Here is a 26,502-nt window from a genome sequence, read left to right as displayed (position 1 = left end):
CTCGGCCATCCTTTTAAGACGAAGATGCCAGGCATCACACCGCTGGCTGAAGAGCAATATCTCCCTACTTCTCACATCCTCACGTTCCCGACGAAAACGGCATCCTTTCCCCGTCTCCCTCCTCCCAAATCCGTTCGCAGCGGAAGGCAGGGATGATGCTGGGTCCATCCCGCGGCAGCCGCCCAATTTTCGGTCCTGCTGACGTGTCCACCGTGATCAAGAAACGAAGACGGGCTGTCTCACGCGTGCACAACGAACCCGGACCATAGCAGCAAATCGCGAAAACCCCCGGTTACTCTCCAGACACGAGAACATAGCAAATCGGATCAAAGGAAAGAGTCCGATGAAAGCGAAAATCGACTAACCGAGCAAGGGTGTTGGAACCATAAAGGTGAGCCAGCCGTCCGATCTCTAAGGGTCACTGTAACATCGAGCAGAGACGCATTTGTAGGAGAACCGAACCAACAATGCGTGCGGCATTTTTGCTATTGGCCGTCACATCCACGGATATTCGAATGGGAAGCCACTTGGACGTGTAGAGAGGCTGTGTCAGTGATTTCACAAGGTCAGGAGATCAGATGGCCCCCGGTTGAACCAGTCGCGATGGTGGAGCCTTGGTTCTCTAGCCTAGCAGGTTGCCTGACTCCGCCATCTTTACGGAAAGAGGCCATTCGAAAAGAACCGACGTGCCAGAGACGGGAGATGAGGAGCGAGGAGCGAGGAGCGAAGGCATCGTAGAGTGACGAGAAGAGCATTCATAGAAAATAGACAATGGTTCATGCGATCAATCCGGTTTGACCGGTCGGGGGGAAGGGGGGGGGGAGATGGGAACGGTTCCCACGACAAGAGAATGACAAGCGGATTGACCCAACTCCAGATTGGTGCGAAACGCAAGGGAAAGGGGCCTAAAAGTTGGTCTGCGGCGTTCAACAATCCAACCACAAAATCGCCCAGCAGGGGAAGCGACTCAGCTGGCCGTCGGCGACTCCGGAGGTGCAGGGGGTACGCTTGGCAAGGGGACTCATCGGATCGCACGGCATCGACCGTCAGGCCGGGAGACAGTGGGAAGAAGAGAGAAGATGGAGGGCGTCGGCCGTCGAGGGACGCACCTGGGGTTTATATAGATGGGCGGGCTCCGCAGGAGCGGGCAAAAGCGGCCAGGGCCGGCGCTATGCCCCAAACAGGTCACATCGGCCCTGTCTAAGCCGGATCGGGCAATCAGATCACCCTCGGGGGCAGGCGGTGAGGGATGGCAGATGGACCGTGCAATGGCGGCCGTTTCCGGCGCCCCGCTAACCGTCTCATCGTATACTATAGATAGACTGTTGCTTAGTTCAAATAGAAACTAATAGTTAAACACTGCTTAGAAAATATGCTTATGTGAGGTATGTCGTTGTCAATGAAAACGATTGTCAGACGATATCATGCTTCTGGTGGAGTTGCGTCATTATAATGAGATGTTCATCTGTTATCTACCTAGCTAGTTAGTGTCAGAGCAATGCGATTACTATGAGAGAGATTCTATTCCATGGATTGATTGTTTAGTGTTCTATACCCTGCACACTCATATACTCAGCAATTATAATACAATGCTTGTATGCGCGTAGTGACTCTACCCTAGACCATCCCATTAATACAGATCAGAAGGAAATATAGGAGATTTCTGAGAGGAGAATCTGTAATCACCCCTCGAAAATATTCTGATGCAGTTCCACCCCCATATCCCGCGCCACCGCTTTCATCTGCCGCTCAATGTCCTCCTCCATGCCGCCTCCCCAGCCCAGGAACTGCCGGATCTTGCTGAGATAAAAGACGACATCCGACGTAAACAGCACCAGCCGGAACACGAGATGCCGCCCGTAGTTGCGCATCTTCTCCATCAACGGCAGATCCGGCGACTCGACCAGCGCCCGCGACGCCCACAGGCCCGTAATCTTGACCCGGTTGACCGGCGACCCCAGGAACTGGTTGTTCGCCTGCACGATGCGCAGGTTCCGCCCGATGAAGATCAGCTCGCGCGGCCACTTGGTCTCGTCCCCCAGGATCTCGCGGATCCCCTTCCGCGCCGCCTGCTGCATCTCGTAGATCCGCTCCTGCTTCTCCTTCTTGCTCAGCCCCTCCAGACTCCGGCTCGTCGACAGGTTGCCGCCCCGGTACGGCCGCATCAGCGTCGCCGACGCGAAGATATCCGGGTTGCTGACCCCCCACTGGCTGACGATGTCTTCCAGCGTGCGGTTGTCCAGCGTCAGCAGCGCCTTCCAGAACCGCGCGTACTGATGCCGGAAGTGCGGGTCCATCTGGATGTACAGCCCGTGGTCGATGAGGACAATCTCCGGCTTGCCGGACGGCTGCCGTCGCACGAAGATGTTGCCCGGATGGGGGTCGCAATGCACCCATCCCCAGAGGAACATCTGCGCCGAAAAGAGATCAACCATCGTCGTCATGACGTCCTTGAGCGACAGGCCCAACCCGCCCCGGTTCTTCCATCCTCGCCAGTGGTTGCGCTCCGGCTTGATGCGCACCAAATTCGCCTTCTTGGACAGATCTTCGAGTTTCGTCCCCGGAGGGTCCAGAGGCGTCCCATGTGAGCCGGGACTGCCTTCACGCCAGGCGCCTCGCCACGGCCGCGTGATGGCGTCCTTATCCCACAGCCGCACGCCTTCAATCCACTCCGCCGTCATGACGCGCTTCGAGCTCAGTTCGCGATACACCTTGGGAATATAGACTCGGTCTCGCAGTCGCGGCTCGTTCGCCACCAGGGCGGCCATGCGTTCTGCGTTGTTTGCTTCGTTTTCAAAATCAGTCTCGAGTAAGAGGCGCTCGCTGACAAAAGGGACCAGGTTGTAGAAGGGGAGGTCAAAGACTTTGCTGTAGATCCATGCTACCACCCTGTTCTCGTCAGTCACTGTCACGCGATGCAGGAGAAACAATTCTGGCCTACTTGAATGCCCATAGATCCCATTTGACCTGCTGCGCAATCTCTCGCTTCTGAATCTTGATGGCCACCTCCCGACCGTCGGCCAGCCGGGCCCAATGGACCTGGGCCACGCTGGCACTGGCCCTAGCCCTCCTCTCCATGACGCCCTTGGTAGGATCGCCGCTGAAGGAGACGCCAAAGACCTCCTCCACCGATTTGCCGAAGTCCTCCTGGATGACCTTCTCGACGTCCTTCCAGTCGTTCTGCGGCGCATCGTCGAACATGCGCGAGAACATCCGCTGGAACTCCACCGGCAGGATGGCCGACTGCATGGCGATGGCCTGGCCGATCTTCAGGTACAGACCCCCATTCTGCCGCAGCAGCTCGGAGAGCCGCTCCGCATTGCGGGCGTGGAGGGCCGTGATGGACGTGGCCAGCGGCGGGTTGGGCCGGAAATTGATCTTGTAGTCGAGGGCGACGAGCAGACCCAGCCCGAACGTGCGAGCCGTTCGCGTCAGCGACGAGGCGTAGAACTGCGTGTCGACAACATAGATGGCGCCCGTGGCCAGGGACAGGTAGAAGAGACGGCGCAGCCACTTGCGGGTGCGGCGGTAGGTCTTGGCCGGGGCTGCCTTGCCCAAGTCGCTGGGCGACGGCGGCACGAAGGGTTTAAACTCCTGAGGATGGACGTATCTGCGAGGAGAGGGCCGGACGACAGCAGGGCCGTGAGGAGTGCGAGGGAGGACGCGGAGGGGCGATTGCCACAGGCAGCGGGCGCATCGCCATCGCGATGACACGAGCGACGCCATATCGCTGAATCGGTCGACGGAAAAAAGTAGAGATGAGGGTCTTCAAGGACCCGGGAGACGAGCAGGAGGCCGTGTCGAGGCCATGGAGGGAGAAATCTTGACGACAATCGAGTCGACGGCGAGCGGAGGGAATTCTCCGCGTTGGGCTCTCCGATTCCGTCATTGCGGGTCGCTCTCCGACGGGCTCGACGCGGCGTGACTTGCAGCATTAATCACTTCGATAATCATTTCTGTCTCAGTTCGTTTTATTCTATTGATTTCTTTTCTACTTTTTTTCTTCCATTTGATTACCCTGGAATTGTTGCTGGATTGCTGGGTTGCTGCTCGTCTGCTTCGCTGCCCCGCCGGAATTTCGCGACCTCACCCGACAGTCGATCAATTGAAAAGGATAGAAAAAAGGAGAGAAGGAATAAGAATAAGTAAAGGAAATAAGTAAGTTAAAAAAAAAGAGAGAAGGAAAGAGTTGCGTGATCAGAACCAGTCCGCAGTAGACGAATGACGATACGCTTATCTATCCAAAATATATTTTCACCTTGCTAATCGTATCAAGCCCATAAGCTGGTGAAGTAAAGTCGTCGAAAATACACATAAAATCGGGGTGAGCAACAGACTGGAATTTCTAGTCTGAGGTCATCGTGGACCGGAACAACCTCGAAATATTTGTTTCTAGACAGACCCGAATCACCGCATGTCGTCCTTGCTTTTTATGCCAAACCTACGAGACGAACTAAGAGTCGAACTTCTGTTAATATACAAACCCTTTTAGAGAGATTCTACAATTCTACCACGCTGGTACACGCTGATCCACGCTGATCGGAACTCAATCCACGCGGATCGTCTACACGGCATGCCGCCAGCGTCATCTCTCGTCGAGATCGACTCCCTCGAGGCCCTCGTCATCATCGACAATGAACTCGACCCCATCTCGCCGGCTCCCCCGGACACGGTCCACTTTACTGGAGGCTCCATCGCGCAGATCGCCATGACGACGGCCCCCAAGCTGCCGCCTGGCGAGCGCGGGGATGCGGCGGTGGAGTTGCGCATGGACAATCTGTGCTGTTCGGCGCATGGCTTGTCGATTATGGTGGTAGGCGAAGTCATTCTACCTTGAATTGCTTAAACAAGTTCTGTAGACTATACTTCTGCTTATAATTACTGTGCCGGGCTGACGTGCCAGACCGCCACTAAAGGGAACGTCAAGCGTACCGTCCTCTTCGACACCGGCCCTGAGGAACAGGCCTGGGAGAAAAACGTCACCCGGCTGCAGGCGGACATCTCCGCTGTGGAGGTGATCCAACTGTCTCATTGGCATCGTGACCATTCTGGCGAGTAGCCCTGTTTCAATCTTTTCCATCTGGGACGTCGCTCTGACTCGCTACAGGGGGCATGCTCAAAGCCATCCGAATGATCAAAGAGGCCAAGAAAGCCCAAGGCCTTGCAGACACCAGTCTGGTCGTGGACGTGCACCCGTCCCGGCCGGATTATCGCGGATTCGCGCTGGGCGACAAGATCGTCTCTCTAGAAGCGGATCCCACGTTCGAGGAGATTGAAGAAGCCGGGGCGACGGTTCACCGGGATAGCGAAGTGCATACGATCCTGGATGACATGTTCCTCATCTCTGACGAGATCCCCCGTCGGACTTCGTACGAGACCGGGTTGCGGAACGGGATGCGGTATGATCGGGAGGAGGGGGAGTGGTTTTCTGATGAGAAGATCGCCGATGAGCGATTCCTCATGTGTAATGTGAAAGGTATGTACAGTACATACATAATGTTTTTCTCGTGCGGTGCAGTGCAGTGATGAGTAACAGGCACCAGGCAAAGGCATCGTCATGTTCACCGGTTGCAGCCACGCCGGCGTCGTCAATGCTGCCAGACACGCCAGTAGCCTACTAGGCGATTCCGTTCCGTTTCATGCGATTGTCGGGGGCTATCACCTCGCCACAAGCGACGACGCCCAGGTCGAGAGCACCGTTCGTGATCTCAAGCGCCTCGACCCGGCGGTCCTGCTGCCGGGGCACTGCACGGGCTGGCGAGCTAAATTTGCGATCGAGAGACATCTGCCCGGGAGTCTAGTGCCCTGCATGGTGGGGTCGAAAATTTCCTTTTAAGCTGGAGATCTCCTTTTAGAAATTTCCTTTTAACCTACATTCGGTGTCCAATTTCGTGCGAACTGTTGATATTCTAAAACAGCGACGTCATTGGATGATGCAGGCCATAGAGGAGAATATAGACTGTCTTTCATTTAATTTGGATTTAACATTTAGTCTATTTAATTTATAATAGCTTTTATTTCCCCCTTTGCTGTGTTTGATTTTGCTATGATATCACTGGAATACCGACTGGTGGGAACAGCGACACTGTCCCACTACAAACTATTAATAATAACGAAGATCAGCATCTAACAAACCTCTTAACTAACGCCAGCCAGCTAGTTGGTTCCCAGAAACAGTTTAGACGTGCAAACATCCTCGCTGATTGATCCAGTCCACCACGCCGGCTCTTTTAGGCTTTATCCGAGTGCGGGGGTGGAGTGTACTTCGCCCTAATTACAGCAATCGATTATCAAGCAACCACAGGCTATATTCTGACGACCTGCAGAGCCAAACATGGGCCCGTCCACGACCTCGGTTTGGCGACTTTCACATGGCTGATCGTCGCTGGCATGTTCGTTTATCAACCCATGTCAGTTCCACTGGATCTGCCACGGTCGACCTTATCAGGGCTGCTTGCAGGCTGCTTGATGCTGTGACATGACATACGGACGAAATGGCTGTTAACATGGCCGTCTTCTTGCTGGCTCCCGTCTATCTGACGGCGGGCCTGCTGCTGGTCGTCGTCGTGGGACGAGGCCTCAGTCTCATCTGGTACAACCACAAACTCAGAAAATACCACGGAGGGATCCATGCACCTCGGATGCCCAGTGGGCCGATTATTCCGATCAGAGGTGATGATCCGTTAATGTCCTCTTGACGAAATGGCACTGACTGACTGGATGGACTGCAGACCTGAAATTCCTCTTGGGCGCCGCCAATGCCCACAGCGAGAACCGCCTGCTCGACTACTTCAACAACATCTTTCGCTACGCCACGCCAGCCTGCCCCAACTGCGTCGAGAACAACTTCACCGGCCGCGTGCGCTACTTCCTCACGCGGGAGCCCGAGCACATCAAGGCCGTGCTGACGGGCAACTTTGCCGACTTTGGCAAAGGCCAGCAGTTCCACGAGCTGTGGAGTCCTTTCCTGGGCGACAGCATCTTCACAACCGATGGCCAGCAGTGGTCCAACAGCCGGCATCTGATCCGGCCCATGTTCGTCAAGGACCGCATCAGCGATCTGGAGATCTTTGAGCGGCGCACCCAGGTGATGATGAGCCTGTTCGGCGGTCCTGGTGAGGCCTTTGACATCATGGACCTGTTCTATCGCATGACGCTGGACGTGACGACCGAGTTTCTGCTCGGTCACGGCATCAACAGTCTGGAGAACCCCCAGGCGGAGTTTGTCAAGGCGTTTTCGGACGTCCAGCGCATCCAGATGATGTTGACGGTGCTGCAGTAAGCGCGCATACACATGTCGCTCTTTGAAAAAAGCTGGTACTGAGATCTATAGGCCGATCCACTGGTTTGTCCCCCGAGGGGCCTACTACCGTGGCATCAAGACCATCGACGACTTTGTCGTGCCGTTCGTCCACCAGGCGCTGGCGCTACCGCCCGAAGAACTCGAGAAGCGCAGCAAGTCCGAGAAATCGTTCACGTTCCTGCATTCCCTGGCCAGCTTCACGCGCGACCCGAAAGTTATCCGGGACCAGGTCGTCTCCGTGCTGCTGGCCGGGCGCGACACGACGGCGGCGACGCTGTCATGGGCCTTTTACGAGCTGTCTCACTATCCGGAGGTCGTGGCGAAGCTGCGCCAGGAGATCCTGGCCACAGTCGGGCCCACACGAGCCCCGACATACGACGACCTGAAGAACATGACCTACCTGAAGCACACCATCAACGAGACACTGCGACTGTACCCGGCGGTACCGTTCAACATCCGGTTCGCGCTGGCCGACACGTTCCTGCCGACGGGCGGCGGACCGAACGGGGATCAGCCGCTGCCGGTGCTGAAAGGCGACGCGGTGATCTACTCGACGCTGGCGATGCAGCGCCGGCGCGACCTCTACCCGCCGCCGTCGGAGCACTTCGCGGACCCGGCCATCTTCTCTCCGGAGCGGTGGGAGCTGTGGCAGCCCAAGCCGTGGCAGTACATCCCGTTCAACGGGGGGCCGCGCATCTGCATCGGGCAGAACTTTGCGCTCGCGGAGATGTCGTACGCGATTGTGCGGATTTTCCAGCGGTACGAGCGCATCGAGTATGCCGGTGACTGGGAGCAGCAGTTCCACAAGGCGGAGATTGTGGGCACGCCGGGGAGAGGGGTTCATGTACGGCTGTATCCGGCGGAGAAGAATTGACTTATAGCTCTGTGGATTAGGATGATATTATCATGTATGGGAGGTTCTGTCTTGCTGCAGCTAGTCTGTTTTAAATTATAGTACGTATGCGAATGAAGCAGTGTAATTTGGAGCTTCCTTTCAAAAAAAAATAATAATATCCAAATAAATACATGTCACTAAAACTGAACAAGAAGAAGAAGAAAAAGAAAAAAGAAAGAAGAGAGAAAAAAAATCTTATAGACGCAAACAATATACTAATATAGTATACCTACCTCGTAGGTATGCAATATATGCTGAATGACCGTCAGCTCGTCTCAAACCAACGGTAATCTAATCTAATCTAATTACTTACGTCCTTCTCCGTTCTGAACTTCTGATCAAACGCGTAGCGTAGATCGAACAGAGCTGGGAGATAGACAGTCTATAAAATATATCATTACTACCTGTGGACATGAGGCAACAACCTTAATGGAGGTATACTAGGTGATCGATTATCTCAGCGGCTAGGGAGTGAGGCGGCATGGAGACGCTTGATTTCTCTATCTGAGAGGCAGAGAGAAGCCTTTTACAATGTATGTCTGTGGATCACGTGGGCAGGCCGGGCAGCCTACCTAGCCTCAGACAGTGACTGCCCACAAATTATGTATCTGCTGATTAAAGCTCTAATAATTACCTAAGAAAGAGCCCTGTTAGCAATCTGCAAGCGCTGTCTGTGTGTTGATTAACAGGTGCTATTCTCATCACTCTTGGCTTAAATGTCTCCATTTTAATTTGATAAATTTTAACTCCACTGTGGGGACCGATCCCCGCCCCTGGGGACTTCAGTGGAGCCGAAACGAACCCGACAGCCAGGTAACTATGCTCTAGCTTGGCTGTCATTACTATAATTAGTGCAGGCCTTTGATGTGCTCTCAGAGGCGCAGGACCTGGCTTATATCTCAATATTCGAAGACAGATTACAGGTCTGTCTGGAAAAATTAATCCGCTGTTTGTATCTATGTACTGTACAGAACTGAAGAGTATCACTTTCGGATAATCAAGGCTGGAAGAAAAGCCAGGCATCCAGCTAAAACGACCTCTCAAACAGCGGGCCCTTCTTTTTGACTCCGGGACCTCCTTTCCCAGACGATTCCGCCTTCTGATCCTCGTCTGCGCGTATGGTGATCCCGAGGAGGATCCTCGCGAGATGCTCCATGTGCTCGCGTTTCTGGGTATCCCACGGCCCAAACTCGTGCATCGTCAGAAAGGAGAGGGGATCGTCCGGACTGTTCTCGCCGTTCAGGTACTTCAGGTATGCCTCGTCATACTCTGCGAAGGTCACAAAGATCTGGTGGCGATCCTGCGATACCAGAATCCGACTTGTTCTGTTAATACTGCCAACTGGACAGGAGCGGAATTATAAACTTACCGGCCAGGAGACGATATTTCCGGATCATTCATGATCCAGGCTACCATCTGCGCACTTTCCTGCATACGAATCGGGGTTCGATATTTTTTCCTCGCAGCCGGCTTAACTTCGACAAGTGCCCGGACTTTTCCATCAGATCTGTCTCCGAGGTACCCATCCGTTCTGGCTTCAATGGATGCATGTTTAAACTGGGCCACGAATATTTTTCTGTGCAATGTCCAATCGTTTGCAAGGGGGAAGTGGGCTGTAAGCGCATTCAGAAAAATAAGCAAGGCAGTGTTGACGATCTGCTCGTCTTTTGTTGGTGGATATATCAGACTCTCAAGCTCCTCTGGAATCGGAGAATCGGATGCAAGCAAGGGTGTTATCGGTGGCAGCGAGTACAGTATATCTGGCCAGCTCAACGGCTCCATCATTCTCGAATCCTACCAACGCTCACACAGCAACTCCTGTTCCTCAGAAAGGGGTGCTACCATGGAATCCCCCGAGCACAAGGCTCGCCGCAAGGCCCTCCGCAACCTGGAAACCCAAGTCATCCGTCTCAGAAAGATAGAATTGGAGCCTGCAGAGCTGGAAAGAGTGAACATTCGTGCACTTCCCATGTCCCTAGATGATCCATTGAGCATCAAGCCATGCTTCTTCGACCCATATCGTGCCCGACCGCTGAGCGATCCCGATCCTGTCCGCATCGAGAGAGATTTCCCTGACTATGACCGGCCCATTGACGAAGACTGGGTGTTAAGCCCGATTGACGGCGCGAGAGCTATCGAGCACTACCTCGGGGCGTATTCTGTTTACTGCCGACGCAATGTTGAGCGCAACAACACCCTCCTGCGGCGGCTGTGGACCTGCGAAGAGTATATTTAATTTCCATCTATCCCAGTCGCGAATAATTCATTTTTATTTGCGTTGGAATCATATTTTGGTCCTTCTGTTACGTTTTCTCACATTCACAACCGACAGCACTGCAGAACGTCTTTTCCTTTGGGAGTTCGACGAGGACGATGGCCAGTGGGAGGGGGCTGGGATCGTAGACATCAATAGTCCGGGCCATGAATATCCCCACCTCAAGTGCGTTATTCTTTACGACATCGACGGAGACGACGATCATCTCCTCCGCGGCGAACTGCTCGCTATCACCCGGATCATGTACCGCCGCATGCGTTGGCTGTCCTGGATTGATCACATGGTCATTCCTGTGAGTTTTTTTTTTATCCATCTCTTCAAACAGACAGCCTGTCATACCAGAGTCACGTTACTAATGGTGGGTTATTTTTTTCTTAGGTCCTGTTATTCTCCTTCATGGGGCCACAACATGGCCGGATCCTCCATGCCCATTTTGATGGCAGGGAGCTCGTTGTGAGATATAGCAAGCTCTATGATTTCCGACACCAGGATAATGAGAGTCTCAAGCTTTTTGCTCAATGGTCTCTGAGCAGTCCAATGGGCAAAATTAAGATGAAGTGATACATCTGGAAGGGTCTTTTCTGGTCTTTTTATTCGTGGGACGGTTCGATGTACGGGCTTATTATCGATATTTCTCCGGTGGAGTTGTGGAAGTTTGGCGTTCTTGGTATCGGAATTGGACGGTTATATGGGGTATATTGATCATTCCAATCGTGTTAAATTGGGTAAATTGGGTACCTGTTGGCAGCACCGGTAATTATATCAGTGGATGACATGGCACGGATTTGACGTTTAATGTGACGGCTCAAACAAGTGAAATCAGTTCATTTGGCAGCTATCTAACGAAGATCCGAAGCTGGAGAAGAAGGAAGCTATCGAGGCGTAGTGGGTGAGGGAAGATATCGAAAGATTCTGCCGGCACAAACTCACACCGCCTGCTACACCGCCTAAGTCATCTGACTCCGCGACTCTGGCTCTGCCTGGCACCGCGACATTTAAGCAAACTGGCTTCTTCTGCGTGAAGAAAAGTCGCTCAAACTGAATGGTTGTACTTTTGAGATATACTAAGTGCATCAGTCCAAGACAGGCAGCCTTCCTGCAGGTCAGGCCATTTCCTAATTGATGCCAGTCGACAAGGATGATCTCTGACCGAGTGCCGTCAAGTCTCTATTATATGCATACGCCTTCCTAGAGCTGTAGTCTACTAATTGACCACGTTCTCCCTGTATTAAGGAGTTCTTACCACACTATTCCCATGCAATCACAGACATTCTGAAGATAAAAGCCGTAGCTAAAGCAATCAATGGCTAGCAAGCTGTGCAGATACTGTCTGTGAGAAGTGTAGCAAGATTAGAAATCTGAGAGAATTACCGCAGATTTGGTTTGACATTAATATATACCACACCCTACTCGAGACAATAGACAGATAGGGGTCTATAATTATTATTTATTGATTATGTACTTAATCTACACATGATTTTGAAGACAGGGAGGAAGAGTTTTTTTTTTCCAAGAGTTGCTTGAGCGTCAATGTCTTTGCTTTCATTCACAGGGTCTGCACTATGATTAATCTTAATATTATGGTGACATGACATTGTGTTCTTCTCCCGCGAGAAAGCACAAGATGTCGTTAACCTGGACCTAGAAGATATCGTTGTATTTTGTTTTGCTTTGTTTGTGCAGCGGGTTCTTCCTTTGTTTCGTTGACAGATGACGGCAGGACGAACCTTCTAAGATTTCTCTCTCTCTCCCCTCCCTCCCTCTCTCTCTGCCTCTCTCTATGCTTCGCTCTCTCTCTGACTCTCTTCATTTCACTTTTCGACTTGACCATTGATTGTCCAGTTCAGAAGGAGTATCAATCGAACCTTCAGATCGAACCTTCAGTCGAACTGATGCTGTGTTTACTCATTACAACATGAGTTATCCACTGAGCTGGATTTTTTGCTGCATGGCGGGAAAAAAAAAGACCATAATATTCGCCCTTGAGTAAAAAAAAAGGAGAAAGTGAGTATTGCCATTTTCAAGAGATGATATCCTCAGTATAATGCATAGATGTCAACAGTCAACTAAAAAAAATTTATCCTCGAGCAAAACTATCTCCTAAGCTAAAAAAATATCGCAAGACACAAAACCAGACAAAATACCTCACTGACAGCCATCAACCGGAAATATTACATGCGAATGTCATCAACCATCGTCTCCGTGCTTATAAAACCCTCAATCATAGCGTCCCGTATCCGGTAATCTAGTTCGAACAGCGACATGTCTGACATCAAAGAGCTCTGTGGGTACTGGATCTTGAGCTGATAATGGCTGTCCGATTCGACTACGGCCCGTTGATATTGGAATGCTCATGACGACATGGTCACGCTCGATTGCCCAGATGAGGACTGATCATCAGCTGATATTTTGCATTCATTGACAGATCTGAGCGAGACAGCTCTCCGCGTTGCGCCACGCTTGACCGTCTCCTCCAGCGCTGCCAGCAGAAGTAACCCTAACCCTACTTGCAATTCTGCCAACATTTTGACTATCTCGATTCATCGCCAAGTGGATCAGAGCCAAGGGCAAAGGTATCCAGGAAGCAGGCGATAAGGGCACTTTGCCAGGCAGCCATCTGTTTCACTGGACAAAGTTTATAATGACACTTTTTGAACTTTTGCTGATACATTTTTGTGCTCGCACACTGCACTGCAGGGTGGTTGCTGTACTTGGCTTGTATCAGTAATGTGCAGGACTATTACGACAAGCCATTAATAAGTTTTTCTTTTTTTCCCTGAAAGATGTGCCATTTATGGGTCGTGAGCGATGAACTTTTCAGTACGTATGTATCCCAACAATGGTCTTCCTCTAACCTGACGTGACCTTTCTCAAATAAGCGGTGCTGTCGATCACTAACTTCAGAAACTTGATAGATATGTCACCTCAACTCCCCCGCATCAATCCAATTCCCATGCAGACCCGGTCGCAGCCGTATCGGCAAGGATATCACCGCCTTAGCCTTGGTAAATCCCTCTTGGACATCCAAGAGATGCAGCTCGCTGGCCATAGTGGCATAGTTATTGACCAGCAGCAACAAATACCCGTCTCCTTCCCTGGACGACCCCTTCCGGGGAATGAAGACCGGCTCCTGGACCATACGCGTCGGGCCGGGGAAATAGACCTCTGTTTTGCCGGTCTCTAGATCGAGATGCCCGATAGCGTTGTACAGGGGATACCCGCCTCCGAGGCGCTGGAGGGCAGCGATGGCGGCAAAATCCGTCCCCAGTGACGGATACATCAGATTGAAGAAGCAGTGGCGGTAGGCTTTCGTGGAGAAGCGCTCGTCGATGCACTAGAACTCGCTGTTGAAGCGACTCAGGACATGCGGGTCTGCGAGGTCCAGTCTATCGGACGGAGAATGCGGGTCGATGGTGAAGCGGACCAGCTGCGAGTGGATATCGCTTGGGTCGGGCGCGTGGCCGTTTGCCTTGGGCCACCAGAAGAAGACGTTCTTGTCGGAGAGGCCGAGGTCGAAGGCGATGAGGCCGTTTTGGTCTTCGAATGCGTTGGCCGTGTGGCCGGGGAAGGAGTTTCGGTAGCGGAACCACTGCACAAGACTGTATCAGCTGGCAGAGCCTGCCTTTACGCCATTTTTGTATATGTTTGTATACCTTCACATCAGTAGATTTGGCACCACGCCGTGGCAGAACACCGATATAAAACGGCGTTTCGGGGCTCCACTGCCAATGTTCACCACCTCGCTTCATTCTCTCGAGGTCACACAGCTGAGGAATCAAGGGGAAGAGAACCTAAAAACATCAGCCAATGTTTTACTCCGCATGAGGAACCGCATACCCAATTCTCAGTAACATCAAAATCATGAATCATCGCCACAACAGGCGCCACCAGCCAGACAACCTGCTGAACGTCCCATCCGGGGCGACAGTATAGTAGCAGACATCCGGCGAGCCGTCCCCCTTAGCCTCGTACCCAAAACAGATCATCTCACCCGTTCCGGGGTCGAACTTGGGGTGGGCAGTAAAAGTCAGGCTGGGGAGGAGCTGGCCGTCGAAGGTGTACATACAGACCCTGCGTTTCGAGGGTGATGGGATCCAGCGCGTAGGGAGACGAGTTCTCCTTCAGGCGTCGGTTGAAGTAGATGACGTTGGTGTTGGCTGTGCTGCGGATTTGGAATTCGATTGCGTCGGTGTATTTGTTGCGGTATTTGCCTAACCATATACACATAAGTTAACAGCAGTTGATCAAGTGAGAATGATATCACGAGAGAATGATATACGAACTAACCCATCAACGCCCTCTGCCCTTCTCTTTCCCTCACAAACTTCTCCGTCCGGACATAACGCTGCTGAAACGAAACTCGGCCGTTCTTGATCCTGAAGGCGCTGACGTTGCCATCGCCGTTGAACCGCTGCAGAACATCCAGTTAGCTAGCCGTCAGTCATCCCTCGATCCAAGGTGGATGTTTCATACAGGATCATCCTCGACAAACGGCGGAAATTGCGGATCGGGCATGACACGATAGAACGTGCCGTCGATGTCGGGCGGGATTTCGCCCTGTACGACTTCGAGATTCTGCACTTCGCCCTCGATCCGGCAGGGCTTCATGAAACCGGAGAATTGGGGGCGGTTGGGGAAGCGTAGAGATGGCATGTTGGTGGCATATATCTTATCTTTTCGGTAGTGTATAGATAAGACTGATTGATACTGATGTTGGTAATAGTGGTAAACCGGGAAGGTTTAGCGTAAGGATTGGGAGTATTCGTGAGTGAGAGAGTGATTGACACATCTGAACCTATTAGCATGCTAGGCCATCCATTTATCTCTCCAGCCCAAGCTAGACATATGTATTGGTCCTGTCTGTCTTTCTTGACCATTGGTATTAGTGCTTCTGGTCGGTAGATGCATGCAGCGGGGATAAAGCGGAATGGCGAGGCAGGTTTTATTCCGACAGATCCCCGGTTACCGTGCGCTGCATGCTGTCCTCAGGACATGCTGCAAGAATCTGTCGAGATAACTACATGTAGATCCGCTATCAAACTTCTCCCAGGACGCATATTCTATTCTGTTCTATCGACGACTACGTATATGATAGACTATCCCCTTCCATCCTCATCTTCATCCGGCACAGGCGTCGGAATGACTACTGAACCGGACCTATTAACGTTGATCAACCCTCGAAGTTGCTCCCCGTCGTCGAGCAGAAACTCGCCCAGCTCCATCTCCATTCCCATGCCGAGCGAAGTCGAGAAATCGATCATCTCGGTGCCTGAAGGACCTTGACCTTGACCTGGTCCAAGCCGCGCAGTCGTGTCTGCAAAAAGGGTGGTATGGTTCGAGACAGGCATGCCGTCGACATCTGCAGACAAGTCACTGTTATTATTCTTTTCCTCATGGAACTAAACGTCCTTAGAAAGCGAAGTGGAATGAAACGAGTTGACTCACCGACCGGATTGAGAGCATTATTGAAATGCTCAAGATAGTATCGACACCGATCCACCATTTTATTTCCACTATCCAGATTGAGCAGCGCAGCAACAGCCCGCTGAGGATAACCGCTGGCCTTCTCGACCAACTTGTCCATATCAGGAGGAACGCTAGCTTCATCGGAATCATCGCCGCGGCATACCCAGAGCGCTCCCAGGATCACCAACGCAGCATTGAATGCTAGAACCATATCAGCAGAAGATCACTCTTATAATAGGAACAGTGACACAAACTATAATATAATGAGAACCACCACGCCCCTAGCAGACTTCTCTGCCATCCCGGCGCGTGGACAACTTCATGGACCAGGTCGATGATATCCATCGCCGAGTTGACGCAGATCTCGACGCTGTTCGTGCCTATGTGCTTCAGCAGCAGCATTGACTCATGGCGACCGTCCTCCTCTTCCTCGTTTCTTTGTTTCCCTCGAGCATCGATGAATTTGGTGAGAATCGGTCGATGCAACAGAACCCGGAGATTGAGATACCGCAGGGTAAGGATGACCCGAAGTTTCCATCGAAGCTGGTCCCGAGGGCAGCTGGGCTCCTGTCGTTGCTCTTCTCCTTGCAACTGTCGAGCGCAGGTTAGCCGAAGCGTATCGGGCAAAGATCGCTCCCAGGAGATCAAATGTTGTTCCATTCGGAAAACGTGGGCGACAGTCTCGCTGACGCCGGATGGTCGGTCACATCCCAGATTTTGGCCATAAAGGAGGTCGATGACGTTCCACATCTGCTTGTACAGGGTTCTGATTCTGTGTCAGACGAAATTCGCATGTATAGAAGGCGAGGTGCAGCGCACATCGTAGAGTTGAAGAAAGCCAGGCTCAGGGAGGCACTGCCATCATCCAGCATGGTAAATGGTCGCATGGACTCGTGGTGCGCCGGCAGCTCCAGCTTGACGTAGTGGTCCGGTATGGCGGCAGGACGCCCAAAGGTCATGCTTAGGGTTCTGGAGTAGCAAGTTTCAGCAAAGAGACGAACATTAGGCTTCACCACGTAATGGACTTCTCACCTATCCAAAACCACACAGCCATACCAGGTTCGCTTCCGGATTTCTCGCTCCAGAGGAGAAAAGACCCTGGACGCTTCCTGCGAATGCAACCCCAGCTGAAGAGCTGCCTTCACGGCCAATCCATGCACGGTCCAGGCCTGAACCGACTTTTGCGTTCCTTGGAGGTACTGGCCCATCAGAAGCAGATATTGAACTGTAACGGACACCGCGCTGAGAATCAAATTCATTAAGCAATGATGTTCTTACGCTGCTTACCTACTTCGAGAGTCGTCCCCCGCAGGATCTCTTTGCCGCAAAGACCCAGCGCTCTTTGGTAGAATACGTCCGATGCCTTGATCCGGGCATCTGCTCGCGTGTTCCCTGCAGATGCCGTGATGGTAGCCATCGCAAGCACCATATTCAGCAATCCAAGCCACGTTCGACGCACTTTGGTAAAGCCGTCGCGGACTAACTGGCCGTAGGTCTCGCGAAAGGTGGGCTCATGCAAGTACGGGAAAAGGAGGCCCGTGTCGGAAAAGTACCTCTGGATCAGCTCCGACGTTTCGTTCGACGGCGGGAGGGTGAAGATGTTGTACTTGTTTTGCGCAGCGTCCCGATCAGAATGGCGGAGCGTGGGAGATGGAGGCCGAGACACGTTCAGAAAACCACCCTCGAATTGTCCCGATCCGCGGAGTGACGGCGAAGTCAGTTCGCTCTGCATCTTCCCAGCAGACGTTACCGCCTGCGAGAGATGCCGCAAGAAAGCAATATTGGAAGACGGTCCTAGAAAGATTACTATGTGAAGCAATCACAGAAGATCATCCGAAGTACCAAAAAATCCCGAGTCTTCCTCATCTGCAAAGACGACTGCGCCCATCGCATCAACGGCATCCTCTACACCAGCAAGATCAGACACGGGTTCAACATCTTGCGACGCTTTCGGATCATGTCTGTTCTTGGGGTCGTCGCCCCGATCCAGTCGAGACGACAGATCATCGACGTGGTCTTCGACGGCCGACAGCGTCTCCTCCAATGCTCTGACACGGCTCTCCAGGCTCGTCAAGTAACTAATGGCAGTCAGCCGCAATAACTCTGCCGAAAATAGCATGTCAGCCTCCACCAGGCATTGCACATACTCCTTGTGGATGATGACATTGGTGGCGGTGGCCGGCGGGGTATAGACACACTCGAACCCCAGATCGATGCACAGTGAGCATTTTGGACGAGAGCCATCGCACTGGGGATTCGTCAGCCGACAGCTCTGCACGGAAATGGCTATGTATGGATCAGAACAGCCAGCATACTCGGGACTTTCTCGTGCGGCACGCATCGCAAGCCAACGCGACTCGGCGCCGTTTGGCTGGCGGTCCTGGGGGTGGGTCGGAGCTCCCATTGGAGGCTTCCATTCTGTCAGATGTGTTTTTCAGCGAATTCAGTTGATAATCAGGCTATTCGAGTGAATCTGGGAGATCGTCGGGGAAAGATCGGATGGACGGGACCTCACGTGACAGCAGCGTACCATGCCCTACGAGGATTCCTTTACTCAGTGTTTCCTTGACTGAGTGTTTCCTTTAATTATTAAATAGTGATTACTGATAGAATTGTGTCCTAGTACATGTATTGGGATGATATATGGCGAACGTATAAATCGTTCAATTCTCAGACTGGTTCGACACTGAGACAGGTCCTGACAGTACATATATGTAGTCCACATATCCACCATTTACAGTAAAGCAAGCAGTACTGACAAACATGCTCTCAAAGCGACAGCTAGCTGGTTCACTACTCCGACACCAAACTCTCCGGATCCATCCCCTCAGACCGATAGAATCCCAACGCCTCAATCATCGGCCGGTCATCAAACCGGTACAGGTACACCGTCTCGGACGGATCCGCGAAATGCTCGTATGGGTACCAAGCCGGCACGCAGAATGTATCGCCCTTTTCCCAGGAGAATTTCGTTTCGCCGATGACGGAATAGCCGCTCCCGGAGACGACATGATAGACGGCCGATGTGGTCTCCCGCCGACGGGGCGAGGAGCATCCCGGGCTGATTCTCTCGGCACTGCCGCCGAGGATTCTGCTAACTGGGGTGTGTCAGAGAGTTTAGACGTTGTACAGAGTGTTCGTCCATCACATACCTTCATGACCGTCCGATCGAAAATAGCGGCATGTCACCCATGGTTCATCAGCACTATCCAGCTCCGCCTTCATCTTCGCCCAGGGGAAAACCAGGGGCGACTGCTCGCTGTCAACGTCCTCCGCTGGGTACCGCGGCTGAGCGTAATGCTCGACAAAATGCACGGGGAAGTGGCGGAAATTCGGCAGATCCAAGCCATCCAGCCAGATCATGGGGCCCGATCCGTCCTTGCCGTGGTCATGGTAGTTCCAAGTGGGAGTCAGGATCACATCCCCCTGCTGCATGCAAATCCGGCGACCATGAACGGCCGTGAAACCGCCGTTACCCTCGATGATGAAGCGCATCGCGAACGCTGTGTGACGGTGCGCCGGGGCGGTTTCGTTCGGCATGACCAGCTGGAGACCGGCGTACAGCGTGTCGGTTGTGTAGGGGGCCTCTGCATGGAATCGTTAAATACGTTGTGTTACTTGCTGGAGCAGCGATTCTTGCATACCTCGTGCAGGATTCACCAGCATCAGGACGCGTCGCTCCGCCTTCTTCTCCGTGATCAGCTTCCCTGCCGTGAGCAGGTTGGGCCGGATGAACTTGTATTTCCACACAAACGGAACGCAGATGGGATTCGGCTCGGGGGGATTCAGACGCGTCATTTGCGTCCACAGCGGGAGCGTGTTGGTTTTCCGCACTTCTTCGAGCAGCTGCTCCTCTGTGATCTCGCCATTGCTGGGTGAGTGGTTGTCGATGGAAGGGGTCATGGTGTTCGTCATGCGCAGAGATAGATCAATGCAGGAGTTGAAGATCTGTGATTATGAGAATTACTCAATCCCACGCTGCACTGATATTTAGCAACAGTTTATCTCGTTCATTGCTCGCGTTGAACAGCCGAGGCGATCAGGCGCCGCGGAAGGATCGGGGAAGCACCGGAAGCACCGCTGAGTGTGACCAAGATGTGTGTATTTTATATGCAAAAAGCAACCAGACAGGAAATACGTACTTCACGATAGATTCCAGGAAAGAAGATGGCCGCAAAGCACAATGGGCTGGCCAATGGCTCGCAGACGCCACTGAAAGCATCCATCTTCCAGGTCAGTCAGGCATCGCTGTCTCCCTGTTGACTTCTTCTGATTGTTCGCAGACGCCATCATACCCTACCAACTGTCTCTATTTTCTGCAGTCCAGGACGAATCGTGCAGCTGCTCCTGCCAACGATGCCCTTCGTTTAAAGATCATAGTCGTTGGCGCGGGGCTGGGAGGGTTGGCGACAGCCATTGCCCTCGCACAGCATGGTCACAGTGTGACTGTATACGAGCAGACGCCGCAGTTGGGCGAGGTATGGACATACATCGACAATTAATGTCTATCCTGACAACAGCAAGGAAGCTGATACGAGTCGAAAGGTCGGCGCAGGCATCCAGATCCCGTCCAACTCGACACGCCTGCTCGTCGACCTCGGCCTGGAGCCCTACCTCCAGGACTACGTGACTGAGCCTCGAGGAATCTTCTTCCGCCGCTGGGAGAACGGCCAGGTCATCGGGCATACCAGGCTGATTCCGGACTTTCGTCAGACATACCACGCGGCCTACTATGTGATCCACCGCGCCGACTTCCACACGGCGCTGTATCGTAGGGCGATTGACCTGGGAGTGACGGTGCGGTTGGATTCTAGGGTCGTCGACTATGACGCAAATCGTCCCAGTGTCACGTTTCAGGATGGGACATCTGTTTCGGCGGACCTGATCGTGGCAGCAGATGGTGTGTGTGTCGAACCTCAGTATTTTTCTTTTTCTAACGATGATATTATCAAGGCGTCAAGTCGATAGCCCGACGAATCGTCCTCGAGGGCAACGATCAGCCGCCGAGGAGAACCGGGTTCGCAGCCTATCGATCGACGGTAGAAGTGGACCGGTTGAAGCGTGATCCCGAGATACGCAGTTTGCTCCAAGAGCCAGCCCTAAACATCTGGTTGGTCTCGATTCTTCGTAGACACAGCAAAGAGAGTGTGCTGATAGCGACACAGGATCGGTGACCAGCGACATGTCATGACGTACACGATTGGAGCAGGGAAGACCTTCAACCTGGTGCTCTCTCACCCGGATGACACCGATCCATCCGGTTGGGATCAAAGCAGAGCTCTGGAAGACATGAAGGCTGAATTCCGTGGCTGGGATCCAACGTATGCCAGATCTAATACTACGTACTTCTCCCACGGACCTTACTGATGTTATTTAGACTGACGAAGATCATTGCAATGGTCGACAAGACCCTAAAATGGCCTCTTCTCAGCGGGACACCACTGGACCGGTGGGTGTCAGGAAAGCTGGTCATCCTGGGCGATGCAGCTCACGCAATGGTTCCATACATGTCTCAAGGTCTGCCATATCCAACTCCATCTGGAAACAGCAGCTAACCACATGTACTGTGCTGCAGGCGCCGCCATGGCCGTCGAAGATGGCGTAGCCCTCGCCCATTCACTATCCAAGGTCCGCGTCCGCGAACACATTCCCACCGCGCTATCCATCTTCGAAAGAGTACGACAGAAGCGAACGACGCAGATGCAGGAGGCCAGCCTGCTCAATGGCCAGCTGTGGCACTTTGCGGATGGCCCGCTGCAGCAGGTGCGGGATCGGGCCATGATGCCGGAGGTCGAGGGGCGTTTGTTCTCGCACAGTCCGAATCAGTGGAGTGATCCGACGACGCAGGTGTGGTGCTACGGTTATGATGCGAGGGGGGAATTTGATCGTGCGTGGATGGGGCAGAAAAGGAAAAGCAGTTTGTAAAATAAAAATAGAAAATATAAAAAACATCAGAGAAAGCACGAGAGGGAAAGAGAGAATTTCCATTTCTTGTCACTTCGGCTCCCAGTTAGGGTACGACAGTTCTATACCTAATCTTGGACTTAAGATCCTGCATAATTACTTCGTTCAATGGTTATCTCTCCATGGAATATCTCTATTTATTTCTAGCTTCAGCATAATAATGACTGACACTTTGTTTCCTACGGAAATAGTCGCTGATCACCGGTTAAGCTGACTGATTGCTGTATATATTTTTCCTTCCGGCATATACCCGATCTTTCCGCGATGAATTCCACTTTTCTTGAGCTACATACAAGACTGCAATAAATAATATACTACTCTCTATCAATACTTATGAGTCACACAATCTACTAGTAAACGAACTACTCTTCATTCATCGTTACTCCATCCTCAATGACCCTCCCCTGGACACGCCTAATCCGCTTCGAAGCCACAGACGGCCGCATCCTCCGCGGCGAGCCCGTCACCCCGGACAACAATAACAACACAGAACTAGATCTAGGCTTCATCACGGAAGCAGACTCACTACAAGCCCGCGTCCTCGCCGGAGACGACATCTTCGACACGAGCGGCAAGACGCATCTGACGGATGAGGTCGTCACGGTGCGAAAGATCCTCGGGCCGCTGACGAGCGACGACGTGCCGATTCTGCGGTGTGTGGGGTTGAATTATGCGAGACATAGTTCATCTCTCTTTCTCCCTATCTGTTTATATATGTATGTATTTGCTAATATGGTTGTTTTCACCAGTCAAGGAAGCAGGGAGATCGCCCCCTCCTTTCCCGTCCATCTTCTTCAAGCCCAGCACGACGGTCCACGATCACAATGCTCCCGTGGAGATTCCCAAGATTGCGCAGGACGACCAGGCGGATTATGAGGGAGAGCTGGTAAAACTACCTGTCTCGACAGATAGACAGCCAGACGACTGATATTGTGATTCTAGTGCCTCATCATCGGCCGCGACGCAAAAAACGTCCCTATCGACCAAGCCCTCTCCTACATCGCAGCCTACACCGTCGGCAACGACATCTCTGCACGCAAGCTGCAGCGCGATCCCGCGCTGGCCGGCCGCGTGCCGCAGTGGGGGTTCTCCAAGGGCTTCGACACGTTTGCGCCTCTGGGGCCGTGTCTGGTGTCGCGGGCGCTCATCCCAGATCCGAAAGAGCTGCGTCTGGAGACAAGGGTCGATGGCGAGCTGAGGCAGAGTGAGAGCGTGGCTGATCTCCTGTTTGACTGTGCCTATCTCGTCTCGTACTTGTCGCAGGGGACGACGCTGCAGAAGGGGAGTGTTATCATGACGGGGACGCCGGGAGGTAAACTCACAGTCAATTATATCAACCTGGAATCTTTGTTGATCATTTCTGTTTGTCTTCTGCAGGAGTTGGCGCAGGATTGGACCCGCCTCGATATCTCGTTCCGGGCACACAGATGGACGTTTCGATCAGCAAGATCGGCACCTTGAGAAATAGCGTCGTGTTTGTGTGAGCTCTGTCATCTGGTAAATCGAATTAGCTGTCACCTGGACTTACGCTCGTTCTTAAATAATGTATTCCAGGGAGACGCTCTTAGAAGTAAAGGCAATGGGATAGCAATTCTTTGACATCTCGTACCTGTATTCTATATACGTGATAGTTCATCAATGGATTGAAGAACGAGACCAAGAGTGTTAGAGGTATCTCAGATGAGAATAGCCGTCATAGCTCCATGTTCATCGAACAAACCTAATCGCCGTATGAATAACCATCAGTCAAGTAATGCTAGTTCTGAAGATAGGACCTGGCCAGGATGTCACCAGAGTACAGTGCATCCACCGACGTTTCTGGCCACTGTCCACCCTCGTACTTTTCTCCCTCCTTCGCCATCGTCCACCATGCATTCCTCATATCAGGGCTTGGAAAGTCAAAACAAAGCGCAAGCTCAGAACCTAACCGGGCCTCCCTTACTGCCCGTCCATACTCGTCCATCCAAATCAGATTGATATCCCCGGACTGCGTTGTCTTCTTGTCATGAACCCAGAGGATGCCCGTCACCCATGCCCAATGCCCGTCTGCTCGAATATATTCATGCATATCCTCTGAGCTCATCTGACAGTCGTTCATTGCCTTTGTCTTCACTTCATTGATCTTCTGACGGTATTGCCATGGCATCTTGGGACCCATGTGGCTGTCCAGGACCTCAGGGATGCACGTCAACAGTTCATGCCAGTCCTTGTACGCGTATAGATCCCGGTCATTTAGGAACAGGAAATCGACTTTTGTATGGTTATTGCTCGTTGCTCTCGCGAGGACGTCTTCCGTGTGCTCGTCCATGGGATTTCGTCTCGGATCTGGCTGCCATTCTGCTTCATAGTCGATGCGCAGCCACGCACGGTGATGACCGCGCGCGACTAGCATGGCGGTAGCGCGCTGTTCGACTGTTCGGACCCCCTCCAGGAGCGTGATCTGGTCCACAGTTGGTCGCTCATAATCCCCTGACTCGGCAGCTTGATGATAACGCTGGAAAGTCAGCAGGATCTCCTCCAGCATGTAGATAAAATGGGCACTCACCCACCGACCAGCAACACCCATCTGGACATAGTCACGGAAGAGTCGGTCTCGCTGCGCAATAGGACTCTCGCTGGACGAGGCATTCCATTGTTCCTGCAAGAAATCATGTCAACTTTAGTAGCGGTAGACTACCTGACTAGCAACATACAAGGAGGTAAATCTCAGAGGCGAGTAATTCGCCCCAGAACCCTGCCATGATTGTGGGGTCAGGTGTGGTAAGACATGAATCGGTTGAATCCGACGAAATTTGGGAAGATGTCTCATCGATCGGGGATTCTGAGGAAGCCGTCATGGTGAGAGGGAGAGTTGTCTTTTACAAGAAGAAGGAGAGAACTGGACAATGTCGAGGGACTGCGATGGAAGGAAGGAGCGATGGACTAGCCCTATCCCAGGACTTAAACATAAGCAGTCTTCATTCCATAGGATAACTCACACTTGTCATCTACTCCAAGAGATGTCAGATGGAGTCACGTCGATCGTTTTAAAATTTATTTTGTCCAGCCTGAGGTTCTAGTTTATGGTCAACCGTCAAATTGATGACTCCATAATGTCTATTGATAAAACTGACAACTACAGGATCCTACAGCGTTCTCGCAGACTGGAATATCATGAAACGAAATATTTTGCAAAGTCGACATTCCACTTGGTATGGTATTATAAACACTACACTAATTTCTAGCAGAAAATTTTCATCCTGCTTTGCCCTAGATTTGCACCTACTCCTTCACCACTGCTAATTGTACCGCTGTGCTGTTGACCGAAGGACCATGTGTGTATGACTAACATTAATATGACTCCTTTGACTTGCAATGCCTCTCTACAGGTAATATTCCCCTCGATATGACTGGATATAATATGACTGAATCTGATGACTAGCCATGAGTCAAATATGAGTAAATCGTGGTTTATAAATGGCATCAAGCATGGAATCCTCAATGTCCTTTTTTCTTTCTTCTTCTCTTCTTTTCAGGAAAGGAATTACAGAACAGGCTCTCCATTCATACTGTCTCATTTCATGATTGTTATTTCGAAGACATAAACCCACAACAGAGTGGTAATAGATCTTATTCTTCCTGCGACCATTCTTCTCACCAGATCCTGTACGCTTCGATTGATACTGACCGCTCTGTACCTAGACGTTCCCCGATTCAAGTACCAGGGCGCAGGCAAAATCGATTTCCGCGACCAAAACAGAAGCGAAGGAACCTTCTGGCTGTACGACTGCCACTTCCACCGCGAGGATGGCGACGCGCTAGTCACAGGAACCTTTGATGTCCTTGTTCTTGTCCGCTGTTTTGTTGCATCGGACACGGGCGAAACATTTGACTACGAAGCGTATCAACTGTTCGAGAACATTACCGTCAAAGATGCAGACGAAGTCGAAGCTGCAGACGAAGTCGACAAGTAGATGACGGTCTAATCTGAGTTCTTTGTGTGGGAGTACAGTCGTCATTTATTTTATTTTATTTTATTTTATTTTACTTCATTTCTTTCATTTCTTTCTTTGAGTTTCTTTCTTCTGGACTGTTATAACCAGTCCCTTTCTTCTTCATATACATGTATGAGTCAATGAGCAATTCTCGATCTTTTTTATCTACATGGTTATTTTCACTTCTTCTATATTCCTTTGATCTATTATTCCATTTTTGGTTATTCATGTCCGAGTGAGACTAGTAATTTAATCAGTTCCTCTAAATATTCTATTCCAATATCTTGATAATGGTAATTTTGTATAAATATAGCGACCTCACCATCCAGGTTTATCGAGACAACGAAGGGAATAGCACCCATCGACTGCAGCATAATCGCTATATTCTCATGATTGTTCTTCTAGCCATGATATTTATTTCTGACAAGCTAGGAGTTTAGTTATTACTCAGATTGTATCCTGTCCATCGACAGAATACTGTCTTCTGGCAAAAATACAATTCCACAGCTAATGCAAGTGAATATGTGCCTCTGACTCAACAATATCACAGACCCTACATGAATAGCCACAAATGACTCTTCCATGAGTAATCCTGTCTTACAAAAAAAAAACTTGAGTTATGCCT

The 26,502-nt window shown here is 51.7% G+C and overlaps 10 protein-coding genes across 10 annotated transcripts; 5 read left to right on the top strand and 5 right to left on the bottom strand.

The window, feature by feature from the left end:
• Window positions 1-1,682: 1,682 nt before the first annotated feature.
• T310_2998 (ABC1 domain protein) lies at window positions 1,683-3,726 on the bottom strand (the record flags this gene model as incomplete). The annotated part of the gene is made up of 2 exons (XM_013474142.1): window positions 1,683-2,889; window positions 2,942-3,726. 2 exons carry the CDS (start codon window positions 3,724-3,726, stop codon window positions 1,683-1,685), a joined length of 1,992 nt encoding a protein of 663 aa, XP_013329596.1.
• An 847-nt stretch (window positions 3,727-4,573) lies between these two features.
• Window positions 4,574-5,836, top strand: T310_2997 (Metallo-beta-lactamase superfamily protein; the record flags this gene model as incomplete). The annotated part of the gene is made up of 4 exons (XM_013474141.1): window positions 4,574-4,784; window positions 4,860-5,039; window positions 5,108-5,476; window positions 5,544-5,836. 4 exons carry the CDS (start codon window positions 4,574-4,576, stop codon window positions 5,834-5,836), a joined length of 1,053 nt encoding a protein of 350 aa, XP_013329595.1.
• A 670-nt stretch (window positions 5,837-6,506) lies between these two features.
• T310_2996 (Cytochrome P450 (Eurofung)) lies at window positions 6,507-10,434 on the top strand (the record flags this gene model as incomplete). The annotated part of the gene is made up of 12 exons (XM_013474140.1): window positions 6,507-6,672; window positions 6,732-7,278; window positions 7,334-8,147; window positions 8,238-8,257; window positions 8,423-8,434; window positions 8,468-8,484; window positions 8,643-8,731; window positions 8,842-8,871; window positions 9,056-9,121; window positions 9,247-9,450; window positions 9,684-9,813; window positions 9,845-10,434. 12 exons carry the CDS (start codon window positions 6,507-6,509, stop codon window positions 10,432-10,434), a joined length of 2,685 nt encoding a protein of 894 aa, XP_013329594.1.
• A 67-nt stretch (window positions 10,435-10,501) lies between these two features.
• Window positions 10,502-10,905, bottom strand: T310_2995 (uncharacterized protein; the record flags this gene model as incomplete). The annotated part of the gene is made up of 2 exons (XM_013474139.1): window positions 10,502-10,763; window positions 10,883-10,905. The coding sequence occupies 2 exons, from the start codon at window positions 10,903-10,905 to the stop codon at window positions 10,502-10,504; spliced, it is 285 nt and encodes a 94-aa protein (XP_013329593.1).
• Window positions 10,906-13,807: 2,902 nt separating this feature from the next.
• On the bottom strand, window positions 13,808-15,126 carry T310_2994 (Lignostilbene dioxygenase; the record flags this gene model as incomplete). Its single annotated transcript, XM_013474138.1, has 4 exons — window positions 13,808-14,072; window positions 14,540-14,684; window positions 14,761-14,884; window positions 14,947-15,126. 4 exons carry the CDS (start codon window positions 15,124-15,126, stop codon window positions 13,808-13,810), a joined length of 714 nt encoding a protein of 237 aa, XP_013329592.1.
• Window positions 15,127-15,569: 443 nt separating this feature from the next.
• T310_2993 (Uncharacterized protein) lies at window positions 15,570-19,842 on the bottom strand (the record flags this gene model as incomplete). The annotated part of the gene is made up of 12 exons (XM_013474137.1): window positions 15,570-15,832; window positions 15,919-16,140; window positions 16,194-16,705; window positions 16,759-16,908; window positions 16,988-17,181; window positions 17,231-17,733; window positions 17,782-18,017; window positions 18,087-18,357; window positions 18,470-18,519; window positions 18,815-19,037; window positions 19,092-19,526; window positions 19,584-19,842. 12 exons carry the CDS (start codon window positions 19,840-19,842, stop codon window positions 15,570-15,572), a joined length of 3,318 nt encoding a protein of 1,105 aa, XP_013329591.1.
• A 264-nt stretch (window positions 19,843-20,106) lies between these two features.
• On the top strand, window positions 20,107-21,864 carry T310_2992 (Uncharacterized protein; the record flags this gene model as incomplete). The annotated part of the gene is made up of 7 exons (XM_013474136.1): window positions 20,107-20,172; window positions 20,262-20,417; window positions 20,485-20,839; window positions 20,893-21,049; window positions 21,105-21,260; window positions 21,317-21,456; window positions 21,515-21,864. The coding sequence occupies 7 exons, from the start codon at window positions 20,107-20,109 to the stop codon at window positions 21,862-21,864; spliced, it is 1,380 nt and encodes a 459-aa protein (XP_013329590.1).
• A 432-nt stretch (window positions 21,865-22,296) lies between these two features.
• T310_2991 (uncharacterized protein) lies at window positions 22,297-23,364 on the top strand (the record flags this gene model as incomplete). The annotated part of the gene is made up of 3 exons (XM_013474135.1): window positions 22,297-22,558; window positions 22,653-22,789; window positions 22,846-23,364. 3 exons carry the CDS (start codon window positions 22,297-22,299, stop codon window positions 23,362-23,364), a joined length of 918 nt encoding a protein of 305 aa, XP_013329589.1.
• Window positions 23,365-23,659: 295 nt separating this feature from the next.
• T310_2990 (uncharacterized protein) lies at window positions 23,660-24,740 on the bottom strand (the record flags this gene model as incomplete). The annotated part of the gene is made up of 3 exons (XM_013474134.1): window positions 23,660-24,397; window positions 24,449-24,541; window positions 24,597-24,740. 3 exons carry the CDS (start codon window positions 24,738-24,740, stop codon window positions 23,660-23,662), a joined length of 975 nt encoding a protein of 324 aa, XP_013329588.1.
• A 255-nt stretch (window positions 24,741-24,995) lies between these two features.
• Window positions 24,996-25,856, top strand: T310_2989 (uncharacterized protein; the record flags this gene model as incomplete). The annotated part of the gene is made up of 3 exons (XM_013474133.1): window positions 24,996-25,094; window positions 25,157-25,217; window positions 25,510-25,856. The coding sequence occupies 3 exons, from the start codon at window positions 24,996-24,998 to the stop codon at window positions 25,854-25,856; spliced, it is 507 nt and encodes a 168-aa protein (XP_013329587.1).
• Window positions 25,857-26,502: the final 646 nt, after the last annotated feature.

The sequence above is a fragment of the Rasamsonia emersonii genome (assembly GCF_000968595.1).
Source record: "Rasamsonia emersonii CBS 393.64 chromosome Unknown ctg1118621760046, whole genome shotgun sequence".
Lineage (NCBI taxonomy): Eukaryota > Fungi > Ascomycota > Eurotiomycetes > Eurotiales > Trichocomaceae > Rasamsonia > Rasamsonia emersonii.
Note: the sequence above shows the minus strand (reverse complement) of the source record. Positions and strands in the feature narration are given on the sequence as shown.